At 37.4% G+C, this 15,861-nt stretch overlaps 1 protein-coding gene across 2 annotated transcripts in view; it reads right to left on the bottom strand.

Moving 5' to 3' along the window:
• Positions 1-15,861, bottom strand: part of LOC103970930 (DNA mismatch repair protein MLH3) — a 39,530-nt gene that overhangs the window by 6,744 nt on the left and 16,925 nt on the right. For both annotated transcript variants that reach the window (XR_010492719.1, XM_065134234.1), the window contains exons 5-20: positions 14,295-14,449; positions 14,158-14,215; positions 10,582-10,639; positions 10,380-10,472; positions 10,139-10,304; positions 10,036-10,051; positions 9,743-9,966; positions 6,763-6,841; positions 6,612-6,662; positions 4,818-6,443; positions 4,582-4,675; positions 4,372-4,501; positions 4,074-4,274; positions 1,065-1,109; positions 896-949; positions 676-782 (exon numbers count right to left, since the gene is read on the bottom strand). Coding sequence is in view for 1 of the 2 variants with exons in the window: in XM_065134234.1 (XP_064990306.1) it covers positions 676-782; positions 896-949; positions 1,065-1,109; positions 4,074-4,274; positions 4,372-4,501; positions 4,582-4,675; positions 4,818-6,443; positions 6,612-6,662; positions 6,763-6,841; positions 9,743-9,966; positions 10,036-10,051; positions 10,139-10,304; positions 10,380-10,472; positions 10,582-10,639; positions 14,158-14,215; positions 14,295-14,449 (3,157 nt within the window). In the remaining variant the exon portion in view is untranslated. The remainder of the gene's footprint in view (positions 1-675; positions 783-895; positions 950-1,064; positions 1,110-4,073; positions 4,275-4,371; positions 4,502-4,581; positions 4,676-4,817; positions 6,444-6,611; positions 6,663-6,762; positions 6,842-9,742; positions 9,967-10,035; positions 10,052-10,138; positions 10,305-10,379; positions 10,473-10,581; positions 10,640-14,157; positions 14,216-14,294; positions 14,450-15,861) is intronic.

Genomic DNA, 15,861 nt, shown 5'->3' on the forward strand with positions numbered 1-15,861 from the left:
ATAAATATTGGTCCATATTCTGAGGAACTTTTTCTAAAATTTGTTTTTCTTTTATTTGCTCATTTTACAATGAACCCATAATTGTAAACATCTTGTTTGATATTGTTTTTTGTTTAGCATTATAAAAAATGTTGTTCTAACCTACATCTCTTATCATATGTTCCTGCAATTTTCTTTGAACTTTTGGACATTATGATGTTTAAATAACTTGATTTTTTATGATCAGATACATTTTTGATGAATAAGTTAGTGATATGCACCGAAAATTATTTTTATGGCAGTAACTACATACTTTAACTAAATGTCAAAGATTGTCACACAAGGTATTACATATTTCAAAAAATCTTGTAACATCAATATTTAACAATATAGACATATCTATATGCCATGTAATATGTGTATCCTACATTTGTGACAATGCTTCGTAGGCGAAAACATTATCAAGATTTCATGAGAACAAGCAAAAGAGATTTGAGAATGAACTAATCCTATGAAGTTTATAAAAGTTAAATGATCATATAAAATAAGAGCGTTTGAATTTTAGCTTATTCAGGAATGTAAATTTTTATTCTCCGTCAAGCAAAGATCCATCCCTTCAAGTTCCAGAAGAAAACATTTTCTATTTTCATTTTATGCACTAACACAAGGAAATAACTGTAGATAATGGATTCCTACTTGTTAAATAAATTTTGGGATGCACTATGAATGTTGAAGATCCAGCCCCAATTCTGTATCTTCTCCGAATACTTTTGTAACAGCTGAAATCCCATTTCAGGAAGAACCTGTCATTAACAGACAAAGAAAGTAATTGGTTTACCAGAGAATTTAATAAGAGAGAGCCTCACAAAATAAAGCAAAAGGAGTATCAACAAGACTAAAAAAAATGCTGACTTACCAACTCCTGCTCTGATTCCAGATAAGTAACTCTTCTGCCTTCACCAGACACAACCTGTGATTGTGATTCATCCATCAATACAAGATCACGAATCACAGCATGTACCTTCTTTTTGACCTTTTTCTTTAAATATTTAGAGCTTTATCCTAATATGGTATTTAATATGTACCTGCCGGCGCAGTTCTTCCACACGAATTCGTTCATCTGCTGCATGCTGAAAAATATGGTATAATAATTAGGTAAATGCATGCAAAATTAACCAACATATGACTTCACACCAAATAAAGAGCCTCTGGAGTCTTGACATTTAAATTCATTGACATGAATCTGGCACATAAGACTCGGTAATCACTACATAGAAAATCAGGTTCAACAGGTCCTAAATCACATTAGATGCTTGCCCCATGCATTTTGGCAGCTCCTATATTATATTAGATGCTTCATTCAAGTTGCACGATATTTCATATGTGATGATTAAATCAACAAATTTTCTGACAGACCACCTGTAATCCATCCTGCACAAGCCTATAAATTCCAAATTGGATAACAGTTCTCTGATGTCAGCAAGCTGCTGATACAAACCATCTGAATCAGTGGAGTTCAAACACACACATGCATAAAGTCTGTGATAGGCCAGTTTGTGGTAGTTCAGAAAGTAATATATTGCTTTGATATATATGAGACTAGGTATGTTTAAGGCATTTGGATGACGTAGATTAAGGCATGATCTATCCAACTTACTGGGGTAGTAGGGGCATTGGGATAAGTCATGGTAGTCTTATATCAGAGTACATGTAGGAAATGCAAATATGTAGATCAATAGGTCTGCTAAAAATGGACCATCTGATTGCTTTACAAGTGGCATATTACAGCATGAAGCCATTGCCATAGTGTTGTGTATCTCATGCCAACTACTAGGATTTTATAGCTTATTAACAAGTCAGCATCGACCCTAAGTGAGGAAGATTATAACACCCAGATTACTGCCTCCAAGGATTCAAGTGCTAATTAAACTCAGGATGTTAGTTGATTATCAAAACAATGCATTCCTTGTCCTGCTGGCATATCACAGACATAGTTTTGCAAGCCAAACTGTATGGTTTTCCTTTATTAACCTGAACAAAAGAACCAACTGAAGAATGGAACAAAGCAAAGGTTGCAATGCCACCTGGTACAGTATGGTGCAGACGGTATTTACCAGTCCGACAACTTACCGGTATGTAGACCAAGGTGAACTGGGTGGTACACCTGGTACAAGGCCCATAACATCCGGTACAGTGCTTGTACCACTCAGTATAACTAATATAGGGCATATCATCTGGTACAAGGCTTATACCACCTGATACAGATGGTATATGTCCTGTAACGGGCAGTTCTTTTTGTTGTTTTTTTGGTATTTTTACAGTCTTGTTTTGAAACTCAGTACATACCAGTGTATCGACACTTGGGATACCATACCAGTCCGAACCTTATCTGGTACAGTAATACACAAATTGCGAACCTTGGAACAAAGTAGAAGAACTTTGACTGTTCCCAAGTTCACATACAAAAGGTACATGTGGCAACAAAAGATTCGCAAAAACTACATAACAACACAAAAAAGTCCCTGAGCACCTCATTGGTGCTGACGAAACAAAGAGAGAGAATACAAATGGCAAACTTTTACAGAAACTCAAGCAATTTTCTAGTCATCTGTTCACATCTTCCGATCTCTGAGCACATGTCTACCAAGACAACCATCTCCTCCTTTCTCTTTTTCCTCTCTCATGTTGTGAAAACCCTAGATGAAGCCCTGTGTGATTTTTCTCACCCTCAAAGAATACCGATAGATCAAAAATAAAGGACTGAATCAGTCCTTTAATAAAGGATAAGTTCAGTCCTTCGTCCTAAATGACCAGTATGGTCCTGAAGCAAGCCACTCCTGTTAGAGACGGGCCTGAGACAAATCCACAATGATTGGCCCACTATGAGCCTGCACCTATTACAGACCTAAATAGGGGCTAGGCAGGGCACCATCCATCTTTCATCCCACTCTAATAAAACAAGATGTTTCAAGCAAGAATTAGGATTTCACACAAAACATAAATTAGATTAACTAAAAGACTAGATGGATCAAGCACTTAAGAATTTTCGATCATGTGGCTTAATGTCCATTGTATCCAACTATCCAAGTTGTTCTATAAAATTGAATTTTCGATCATGTGACATGAACCACAAATACTGATCCCTTATTTTTCAAGCAAGTTCAGGTGTTTGTCACATTTAGTTCAACATTTGCCCAACCCATGTACTCCTGCTGATCTATGAGAATCTTTATAATAGCATATTGTAGACAAGCACAAAAATACAAGAAAAACGAAAAAAATCAAACAGCTTTATGCTGCTGAATGGCTCAACAAAGAAGATTGATGCAAATATGCTTTCAAATAAAATCTAGATTAGAGCTAAATATCCTTGTCACTAAACTAAAGTGTGCCCATCCCAAAGTTTAAAAGCTTAGCATTGGTACTTGCACCAAACCTGGCTTGGACGTCTATATATCCGTCAGCATGGTGCTGGAATTCCTCAAATCAATCAAAACAAAATATTAAAACATTAAAACAGTGGACCTTGGTTTAAACTTTAAACTGGGCCTATGACATATCAGAGTATCAGATAACCCATCCCAGTAGTACCTGACATACTACTCAATATGCAGTCATACCTTAGACCAGCAAAAGCATCCATGTTATGTCTATTGTTGCAGGTTAGAGTAAGTTCACATGAAAAGCTTTAGCATTCAACAGCAACACAATCAAAATGCATACAACAATTAAGCCAGCAAGAGAATGAGCATAGAGGAAGTGACTAGTGAGAAAAAAAGATGATAAAAGCACACCAACAAGTGATGTTCAGACTTCAGAAAAAACATACAGCAATTGGATGCTTTAACAAAGATGCTTTTTTAAAAGCAACACTTTTGTGTTTTGAATTAGAATAAAATTTTAAATTACAGATCAATAGCATCATGTAATTAGGAATATTCTCAACCTTAAATCTGCCAACAATGGTACGTCAGCAGACTCTTAACATTTTAAATAATCAAGACAACTATCATCATGGAAATTGTTAACAGAATGTGCACAAGAAAATAACAAGTTCTTTCACCATAGATTAAGAGAAGGTGTGAAATGAATACCTGATCAATGATCATCAGTCTTCCATTTGCCATCACTGGAATAAATTTCTTGTCCACCTGATAGAGAACCCTGGCATTGTGAAGGCAGTCCTTATTGATTAATTCAGGCACTAATGAGTCACCAGAGATATGTAAAAGCCCAGAAGATATATCGAGTATATCATTGGTCTGTTCCACAGGCTTGTGTAAAATGTCTTCATCCTATGAAAATAAGCAAAAGAAAGGTCATTCCTCACAGATATGTAGTGTAATAATCATTCCTCACAAACTGAGAATTGACATAGTAGAGATTCTCAACTTTAGTCTGCGGAATACCAAAGCGCCACTTGGCAACTCCAGATGCTGAATATTCTGGAACATCATCAATTGCATCAGCTTGGCCATAGTGTCTTTTGTCAAAGGCACTTGGTTTTTCATTACTCGGTTCTCTAGTTAAAAGAACAAAATTGTTTAAAATCAATAACAACCACTAAGTGCCAAACAATGAAACAGGCAACAAGGAAGCTACATCATATATGGCTGGAAATCCTCAGAAGGGACAGGCTGCGAACATGGCTGAGATGCATTAGGTTGTAGCATGTTATCCAATAAGCACACAGCCTCTGCAAGACATAGAAAAAGGATATTAGAGAAGACTGAACAAGAACAGAATCTCTATAATACACGAATGCAAGCAGTATCAAAAGACCAAATTATAGACAGGAGTCACAACTCACAGGACAATATGTAAAACAGCCAACAGACCTGATAAGTCTTTGGAGACTGCAGAACTAGAATTCTTTGCAGCTACAGAAGTCAGACAACCACACAACACAGAGAATTTGGACTTTCCTTTGTAAAATGGAGGAGCTGACTGACTTCTTGACCTTTCCTTGTAGATTAAAGGCAATTGTTGACTTTGAAATTCCTTCTCGTTCCATAGGCTTCCAACCACCACATTATCCTTTTCTATAGTGAGCAATTTGGGGTTGAAAATTTTCTCAGTAACACTGATATCCAAAATGTCTGAAGGAAACAAGCTTATTTGATCATTAATCTTACTAGATGCGCAAACATTTTCAAAGGCCACCTCATCTGAAGGGTCACTAATGTCTGTATTACTTATGGGATGTAAAGAGCAATTATCATCCAAGTTGTTCGCTGGATATATCATGCTGGGAGGTTCCCAAGTGGACCAGTGTTGAGTAGGGCTAAGATATTCATCCTTAACTTTTGTTATTCCAAGAGGCCAAGTTCCATCACCTTCTACAGACAACAATTTTTCTTCTGAGAGACTCCTATTTGCAGGATCAAAAATAGTTCTAAGAGATCTAGCGTGCCATGCACATGGGTAAGGAGATCCACATCTGGAGCTAGCTTCCCAATCTTGTAGGCAACTATCAAGCCTTTTGTCTTTGCTTGAACAACCTTGATCAAGAGAACAAGGATCAACCAAATCAATTGATGATACATCTAAATGCTTAGTTGTCCGGCATTTTCTAATTACACCAATTGAATGCATCGAGGCATCAAATGATTCTTGAGTATATGTATCCCTAGTGTCTAAATTCTCAGTACTGTAATCAGCATCCATGATATCAATATTATCATGAAGAAAAAAGTCGCTTCCTGACTGACCAATCCTAACATCATAACCACTGCATCTTGAGTAGTATGCTGAGTCACAGTTATCATTTTTTATTAGAGAACAGCTGCTAGCACCTGATTTGCTGAGCTTTTTCAGGAAAGGTGATGAAAATTCAACTTCGTGGTCATTTATCATGACACCATGAAAATCAAGGGCATTGGTAGTCTTAACTGCTTCCCTACTCAAATTTCTGACTCTTTCCGGACACTTGTTTTTCCATTTTGAGCCTAAAATATTGTGCTTTTTGCCAAATTGAGGTACAGGATCCAGAATAACATGATTTTGCGGCAGAAAATAATCACCAGCATTCTCATAATGATCAATGTCTAAACAACTCATGTGATCAGGACTGGACTCAAGCAAATGCCCTGCATCATTTGCAGAACAACGGAGAGAATTATATTCCCCAAAATAATAATCGTCAGCATTATCATAATGATCAATGTCTAAACAACTCATGTTATCAGGACTGGACCCAAGCAAATGCACTGTATCATTTGCAGAACAACGGAGAAAATTATATTCCCCAAAATAATCAGTGTCAGTTTGGCATGGTTCAAGATTCATAAAAAATCCATGCAAATCTCTCTTTGACCTTCCTTGATCTTGAGCAGCATAAGTATCCTCTGATGCCAAATCTAGCGGAGTGGTCATCGGTATATGAAGAGAGTTCCGGTGTAACTGATTATTGCTGCTTCTCTTTGTAATATTGGAGCTCTTTACAAGATCTCTTGTGGAAGTTTCTGTGAAAAGTAATTCATAAAGAACCTAGTTAAAGAAATATACTCCAACATCAGCTATATAAATTTCTACTGTTTATATAGTTGATGTTGAAATAAAGGTTTACTGTTGAAATCACATCATCAAGATCCTTCAAAGAACAAAAACTTATTATGATGTAACACCAATACCTTCCTTCTGTGCTTCACTTTTCCTAAGTGCACCAATTTTCTGGGAACTTCCTACAGATAAACACAACATAATACAGCTTTAGGCTGAAAAAGAAGTAACAAGCATACTATCTTCTTCAACCTTATGAACTATTATGACTGAGAGTTTGACCTTGCAACGATGGTGCCAGATGTTGCTGCCAAGATTGCCTGACAGCTCGTTCAAAGAAAGTTAAGACGGTATCCCAGTCCTAAAAAGAAAGAGCAAGACCTAAATGTGTGCTCCATAAATAAGGCACAAAGTACATGATACAGTAGTCTAAAACGAGCAAAATATTGAAAAGAAATCCTAGATAAACAGAATTAGCAATGTCTACAATTAAGCAGCTCATACAAAGTTAAATATTTCTTTAGCCCAAAAAAATGGTCATAAGAGAGTTGAGAGATTTATGTTCCACGTTAAAACCTTTCTGAAGGATGAACTGACATTCTCAGGTTATCCAAGAAGAAGAATTTGACTTTTATTATTTTTCCCGATGTGATGATAAAGAAAAGATAATAAAAATTTGTTTTCCTATTTGAAGTTTTTTTATTATACTACATTCTCAAAGACAACCTGAAATATCACCTTGCACCATTAGTGGATAACTTCAACATGGAAAAAGTGAAGACATACAATTACAGGCATTCTTCCCCATGAATCTCAAATGAAAAAAGAAATTAAGTGCTTTAATGCAATATTCTGTCTTGGTTGATAAAACAAAATAAACCTTCTTATAGTCACAGACAGTACTTAAAAAAGTACAAAACATAGCAAGTTGTTTGCTCCATATATGTGCAAACCTTTCTGCCAGGTGTGCCAAGGTTGCAGGGTGAGACACCTTGTCCAATTGAACTATTCAACATTAAAACAAGATTTCATCTCTATAGCCTAAAAATTTTTATACTGGCCAGTACAACCAACCTACGCATTTCAGGCAATCCAGTCCGGTCTAATAAAAAAATTAAAAAAAATTTAACTGCCGACATTTTGGCCAGTCCAGTCTGGTCTAATTAAGAAAAAAGAAAAGATTCCATGGACCCTCGCTGTCGTCGGTCGCTGCAAAATCTCCCCTCTTCTTGCCGTCATCCACTGCTGGCACCACCTAAGTCCCTCTTCTCACTGCCTCTCACTACCTTCTACCGCTGCCTACCTCCCCTCTTCTCACTGCATCCAACTGACCTCACTTCCCTCTCACAACCTCAAATATGCTTCTTCCTCTTCTCCTCCTCTTCTTCTTCCTTCCTCTTCTTCCTTCCTCTTCCTCCACCATCTCCTCTTCTTCCATTCTCTTCCTCCACCATCTCCTCCTCTTCCTTCCTCTTCCTCTTCCTCCACTGCCTCCTCTTCTTCCTTCCTCCTCTACCTCCACCACACCCTCAACTTCCTCTTCCTCTCCCTTCTTCCTTCCTCCTCCTCTTCCTCCATTGACATATGTTCCTGCCTCTTCTCCTTCTTTCTCTTTGAGCATTCAGTACATACCAGTATATGAGTGTTGATACACTGGTACCGGTCAGTATGTATCAGACTAATCAGGGATCGGTACAGTACTCCTATGTGACATTGCAGTCTTTAAACCATACAACATGAAATCTTCTTAAAACCCTATGGGTTAAGTCCTCAGCCTTCAGATATGAACTTAAAGACTGAAAATTCAGCACTCTTCTTAAAGCTTTAGTGGCAAAGCAGAGGGCACATGAACGAGCAAGTGTGCTCAGTGGCAGAATGACCAACAAATTTGAACTGAAGAATGCAGAGAAGATGGGGTATATTTGGAGAAGCGTTCTTTTAATTTCTAGATTGGAGGATACCAGAGGAAAGTTGCTCTAATGAGATAAGTTTCTAGAGGGAAAGTCCCTAATTTTTTATGAATACTTCCAAGGCATCAGACAACAGATGATGAGGGGAAGACCTTAAGATGCAAGAACTCTTAACTGCACCATTATTCACCAAAGAACATGGGATGCAATGGTAAAAGCTCAACCAACTCAAAAGGTTGCATCCGACCAGCATTAAAGTCATTAAAAGGACCTCACGTGGAATATTGCATCGGAGATGCACTACGTGAGCCAAGTGAAGGGGCAAACGAAACGGAGGCCAAAAACAAAGGCCAGCTCAACAAGCTCAAAGAGGGCTCAAATCGAGAAAGTGATGACAGATCATCACATGGATCTCACATGGAACAATGCATAGGGATGCATAGCAAGGTCAAGACGAAGAAAATACCAAAGGAAATGCCAAAGACAAAGGCACGAATCAACAAATATGAAGGGACATATTGAACTAATGCATATGCACATCAAACTCAACGGAGAATTGACCCATGCAACAGTTGAATGCCAAGGCCACCATGATCTCGACACAAATCAAGAGAAGCAACTTGGATTGGACTCAGTAAAGAGCCTGAGCCACATGGAGTTGACTTGAACCGAAACTTAGCACAAGAGCACCAACTTCATGGCGCATTCCTTGGATGGAGATCAAGGCAACACTAGCATAAGCAAGAGAGGAATAACACCTTAGTTCCCTCATTCAAATGAGTGATGATTCATGATTTGACGCGAATGGTAACATGATTGAAAATAACCTCGAGGGACAGGCACGCACCTAAACTGGACAATGCCATTATACAGGAACCAAGGTGAGCAAGCCTGACTCAAATTGCAGGGGCAAAGTTGGAGACATTGTGGGGCAAGAGTCAGCAAAGGTGAATTCCAATAAGGGTTGGTCCATATATGATTCAACCTCGGACTGAAAAATTCCAATCACTATGAATACCAAAGGTGTTTTAAACCTCGATACAAAAGACAATGATGCCTACTTTATGCCAACCATAAGATGATAATTCTGCTAATGGTTTTAGTATATTATAGTTGCTTGGATAAAATTCGATACATGAAGAGTTGATCATGTAACAAACAGCTAGAGTAAAGCCAAAAACCAATAAAGCCAAAGATCCATTAGATACAATGTAAATTTTGATCATAGAATCTAGAGATGGACAAGGATCTAAGAAATTTTTAAATATACTACACGATAAATTTGAACATGTATGTGCTCAAACCACAAGAAAATAAAAGCATAAGTGCATAACTATACAAAGAGCTAACACCTTGAATTCAATAATTGTCTTAGAAGGTTCGAAATGCAGGTCATAAAGAGAAGTAGGGCAGTGTAGGTTAAGTATAAATGCTGGATTAGCTTGAATTTTGTGTCTCTTTCCACCTTGGATCTCGGGGTCAACTGCATGGAGAGCCAAAGAACACAGAACACTTGATGCCAGATTATTGAGCAAATTATGAATTGGACCCTTGCTGATAAACCTCAAGTTAACATCTGAAGGGAATTAAGGCGACAACACCAAGGCATGAAGAGATTAACAGAACCAAAGTTAAAAAAGGATACAGAGATATTGGAGAGCCTGCATAATAGAGAATTGTTTTGTTAGGCACACATACAAATAAGTTGCATGTTTACAGTTTTGTGTTTTCTTGCACTAAATATGCACCTTTGTAGGGCAAACATCACCCGGTCCAGAAATGTATCCAGAAAGCATCAGCATGTCATCAGAGAAAACTATTTCGTGAAGAGAATCAGAAACCTCATTACTAAACATATTAGAAACAAAAGGCAAAGGAGATGAAGACGGTGTTGTGCAGATCAGCTCCTCCTCGCTGCTTTCAAAGGTAGAATGTTGTCAATAACTAGTTAGAAGAGTCTAAATGATGTAAAGAGCTCAAAGAACTCACCTATCAATATCAACTAGTTTGAATGAAACTTGTGAGTGAACTAAAGCAGCTCGCAAAACAACTTTCTTCACACAATAAAGCACTTTTTTGGAGCTTTATAAACAAATCAAAAAAAATATATTATGTTAGTGTAAACACCATGAACTTGCAAAATGAGAAGCACTTAATTTAAGCAACAAAGAGTGTAAATAAAGGGAAAAACCTAGACTGCATGTATCTCCTCCTGACAGGTTGATTGTAAAATAAATCTCGAACAATAACTGCAAGATAGGAACCTTAATTCCGTTAAATCATTGTCCGGATAACAAATATATATAAGTACTCTGTTTCATGCTAAGTCATAATGCACCATGCGGCATATAACTCATATATGAAAAATTAATTCATATAAACAGTAAAGCAGCTTTTACAAATTAATTACTTATATCTGCTTGATTAAAAAGGAAATATAAAGAAAGCAACTAAGGAGCTACCCCTAGCCTTTCGGGACCAAACAAGGGTGGTTATAAGTTCAGGTCAGTTCTCAACCCTTTCCAACCTGAAACTGTACTGCACAATATGAACTTTAGAACTTCAATGAATTCTTCTGCTCTAGAACCGATCTCCAAAGATTATCCAAGAAAGTAAAGTATTTTACAAGTTAGTTTAATCTAATAAATAAAATAACTTATTGCATCTACAGGGTTATATATAATTTTAAACACTGTAGATATGACAATCAACCTTAACTATCTAATTTGTTAAACTGACATTATCAAAGATTTCTTGATGGTCTCTTGTGAATCCTTATAAGTGAAAGGTTCAGTTACCTGGTTGAACATTTTTCGCATGTTCAGTCATAGCCAAACTAAGGAACATGAATATGAAGTTGCTATATATTAGCTTAATGTCACATTAATAGAAAAGTTTTTAATCTCATACCATACCGGTGTATCGAGCTTTGTTCGATGTAGTATGGTACAACGTACCAAGTGGTACACCAAGGCATACCAAGTGATACGCCTAAAAAAAGCATAAAACCCTTCAAAAATATCTAAAAATAGAAATTGATCCCATGACCCAAAACCGACATCATTACCAAAAGAAACCCCAACCCTATCTTTAACCTCTTACTATTCATCTCGGTAAAAATGAGCGACGACGAACAGCCATCCTCGGTCACCGGAACGGGCGGTTTACAAAGGCAGCACCGAGTCGAGTTCCATCATCCGATGGTGTCGTTACGACGAGGGTTGCAACGAGACTAGAAGCAGAGGAGTCGAGGTCAGAGGAAGGCAGCTTCTTCTTCCGCGAGGGCTTTTTCAAGCGGCCACAGTTCTTGATGACGAGGTTGACAAGGGAGGTCGGGAAGCCGGTCTGGACGACGAGCGAGCCACCTTGCTTGGGAGGCCAGAGTTCAGCAAGGAGCCAAGACACTCCACCGCCCCTGCTGCCGCCACCGCTCGCTCGGAACTTCTTCCACGGGTTCGGCATCGAGCTAATCGACGATCATGGAGGGGGCAAAGAATCGGCGATCTAATCTGCAATAAAGGATCACATGCTTTATTGAACTCGTTACTGCCCGATATCAACCAATACAAGTCGATAACAGTCGAAATTTCGACCATTACCGCCTGATACAACCCTGTATCGCCCGATACGAGGCCAAAAGGCTGATACCACCCGATAGCGGGCGGTCTGCGTGCCGATCTACTAGCGGACTGGTATATACCGCTAGTATCGAGAGGTATGGTACGGTTTTGCAAACCTTTATAGAACCAAATGCAAGATAGGAAGAAGTGAACTTGTAACATTTGAACTGATCACTTACTAGACGATGAGTTTTGAGCTGAAATAGACGATTTTGACACAAGTTCTCCATCTTCCTAGGTCATTCCCTCCCCTCTGTAGCAGATCTTAGTTGAAACTGACAGCCATTCTCTGGAGATCTTTTTAGAACCACTTTAAGTGATGTTCCTTTCATCTAATTTTCAGGTGGTGTCATATCCAACACAGAACCTCAAATGAAACAATCTCTTCCTTTATTGAACACTTAACAAGTTAACATAATCACAAGGCTTAGAATAGTTAAACTGACACCAGAAAATTGCAACTTTTGGACAAAGTAGAATAGAAAACTCCGGAAGTTGCTCTTACTAATAACTATAGATAAAGAAATTGTGAAAACTGAAAACAATCAGAACTTTGGTTGCACTGAATTAAATTTGTGGATTGTGCACCACTCATGCACCAAGTTCATTTTTCCATCACTTCACAATGCACAAATGAGCATGAAACCTTGTGATTCTTTATATGTATGTACTTAAAGAGGGGTCTAGAAAAAATTCACTGGGTTGGCTGAATTGGATCATTACTTCCAACTGATTGATGGGGCCTTGGTGCACCCAAGTTTAACATATCCAAATGTCCTATCATTATGAACATAGCATCTAGCAATGCAGAACAAGCCACACACGAGGAAATCACCTTCACTAACTGATCATCACTAGAATTTCTTCTGGTGTTCAGGCAGTTGTGAAAATAGTATGTTAGTAGTTCAGAACCATGAGAACATCATTCAGTGTCATGTGAGAAGCAAAAGAAACTGAAACAGCATATTAGACATTCACAAGTAAGCAGATTGGAAAATTTTATTCAAGACTTAAAGTATAAAACAATTGGTGGTCCATTAATATCTACAAGAAAGACAGAAAACCAAAGCGAGCAAATATTTTCTTGGAATATCTCCAAAATGAAATCGAATTACTTCAGAGATAACAGAAAACTTCTGAGGTAATATGCCAGGAGTAACAACCTTGCAATCTGAAGTACAAAAGCTGTCAACTTAGCCAAAGTGGAAAACAAACAAACCACCACCAAGGTGTCTTAATAGAATACAAACAAAATTCAAATGCGAAAAAACAAACTTGCATCAGATCAAAAAAAAAAAACATGAAAAGACAAAGGTTGCCAATGAAGAAAATTTTGAATAAATTTCTAAAATCAAATAACCATTCTAAAGGGCATACCACTGTCAAGGATCAATGTACACAACCTTACCCCTATAAGTAGCAAGACTATTTCCATGATTTAGACCATGTCAACCAAGTCGTAAAGGAACAAATGCCAGCCACAGAGTGATTATGTTGAACTATTTGTTTTCTAAGACTGTAGAGAGATTATTTCCATGATTTAGTTTAGACCATGTCAACCAAATCATAAAAGAGCAAATGCCAGACATACAGTGATTATGTTGAATATTTGTTTTCTAAAGACCGTAGAGAGACTATTTCCATGATTTAGACAATGATAAACCAAGTCGTAAAGGAGAAAATGCCAGCAATACAGTGATTATGCTGAATTATTTGTTTTCTGAAGACTGAAAATATAATCATTAAGTCATATTTAAGTACTTGAAGAATTGAATCAAAGAACAATTTATGCGACAAGATGGAAACTAAGCTTCAAACTCTGAAAGACTGAAACAAAAGGAAAAATTACAATAGAGTACAAGAAATGTTCTTAAACAAATCAAGGATTCTCAAGAAGTAAGCATATTAAGTATTTGAAATGGTATCAGATTTTCAATTAAAGAAAGACAGAAAATAAAAAGTAGAAAACTTAAGCAATTAAAAGATTCTCAAGGAGCAAGCATTACAGTATCTAAAGTTTGATATGAGTTTAAGTCAAGTAGACAGGCCAGAACCTCACCAGTTTGCCTCATGACATCTAGCAGGATGATAATGCTATTCTCAAAGGGCAAGAGAAAAAAAAAAACAAAAAGATATAAGTAGATTACCAGTGGTACCCACACCTTCCCTCTGATCATCAATGCCAAGAAATAAGCACTTTGATCCCTGGATATTTTCTAAAAAGATTAGCCTCAAGCAATTAAGTCAAACATTACTTAATCCAAAAACCAAAGAAAACCAATGCCTTTATAATCTTGCAATATGCATTTGGCTTCCCTCGGGCCTTCGTTCTAACTTCAACTATAGAAATATTAGAAAGTGAAAGCAATGCCTCTCCTCTAAAACCCAAGCCATCAGTGCTAGATCTTCCATCATCCACAAGACCAGACTTCGATGTTGCTGTTTATACATCACAGTACTTCAATGATACCTCAATAGTCAAAACTTCTTAAGATTGGCAAACTGTAGCATGTTAACATTTCTATTTCTATTCAAGATAAAAAAAAGGAAAGAAGAAGAATTGAGCCAGCCATTTACAGTCTAAGAATGAATATGATAAGTTGATAACAATGCATGTCAAACAAAAAATTGGTTTAGTACTGCTCAAGCATAACATCCAACTGATGATCTGAACATCAATTAAATCTAGCATTGTAACAACAAAGAACGTTAATAAAAATATGCATATCTACTTAACGTAGTATTGTAATAATGTAATGTAGGCCACTGTAAGGTAGAATATTCACTCTTAAAATTGTCACAATAGATCCTTTGCCTTATATACACCATGCAGATTCTTCATTCTGGGGCAAGGAGAGTAAAGCAAGAAAAAGGCTTCAACTAAGCCAAAGTCAGTTATGTGACAGGACTCATTCCAAGTGGCTGCATATAGTGGAAGATTACAGTTCAAGCATTGCCATGATACCATCAATGTCAATAAATGAAATGATAACAAAGATGCACTACAAACACTGAAGCTGGTTAATGTGTTCAATAAGAAAAACACAGAAAATATAAAGAAATTCAAAATTACCAACCTTCTTTAATATCAAAAGAATCAACAAGAACCATAAGAGGCATGGCATGAAGTTTAAGAAAAAAGTGATCCATTTGATCAATACAAATATGTTTCAGAGTTTCATGAAGTTTCAATGGTTTCTGAAGCTATAGTAGTTCTGGCCCAAGTTTGCACTTTCATTGATTTACACTGAAACTAACTATTTCGAGGATAAAATCATTAGACTAAGTTTTAAATTACGTTATAGACTAGGTATTTCCCATTTAAGTTTGTTTGATGAAAGAATTTGAGCAAATTAAAATATTTTAGGCTAAGGTTCTAAATACCGTACCGTACTAGTATACCGATCAACTGTCGGTACGGTAGGTACTGAACTGTACCGAGCATACCGATATATGGTACACTAAGGTATACTGATGTACCACCCATACCAATCCTCTATCGGACCGATATGTACTGCCCGTACCGAACGGTATGGTACGATATTGCAAACCATGATTTTAGCACTTTCAACTTTAAAGCGAGGTCTGCCATACCGAATTGTACCGCCCGGTACGGGTGGTACGTACCAGTCCGACAGGCTACCGGTAGCGGACAAAAAAACCCCGTATCGGACGATACGGGGTAATATCGAGTGGTAATTGTCAAAATTTCGACCGTTACTGCCCGGCACCACTCGATAACGGTCAAAATAGACCGTTACCGCACTGTAGCAGTGCTACAGTGCTCCACCGGTCAATTTGACCATTGGAGCCCTTTCTCCTCCTATTTAAACCATTCTTCTCTCCCCTAT

The sequence above is a fragment of the Musa acuminata genome, chromosome BXJ2-11, assembly GCF_036884655.1.
Source record: "Musa acuminata AAA Group cultivar baxijiao chromosome BXJ2-11, Cavendish_Baxijiao_AAA, whole genome shotgun sequence".
NCBI classification, from domain to species: Eukaryota; Viridiplantae; Streptophyta; class Magnoliopsida; order Zingiberales; family Musaceae; genus Musa; species Musa acuminata.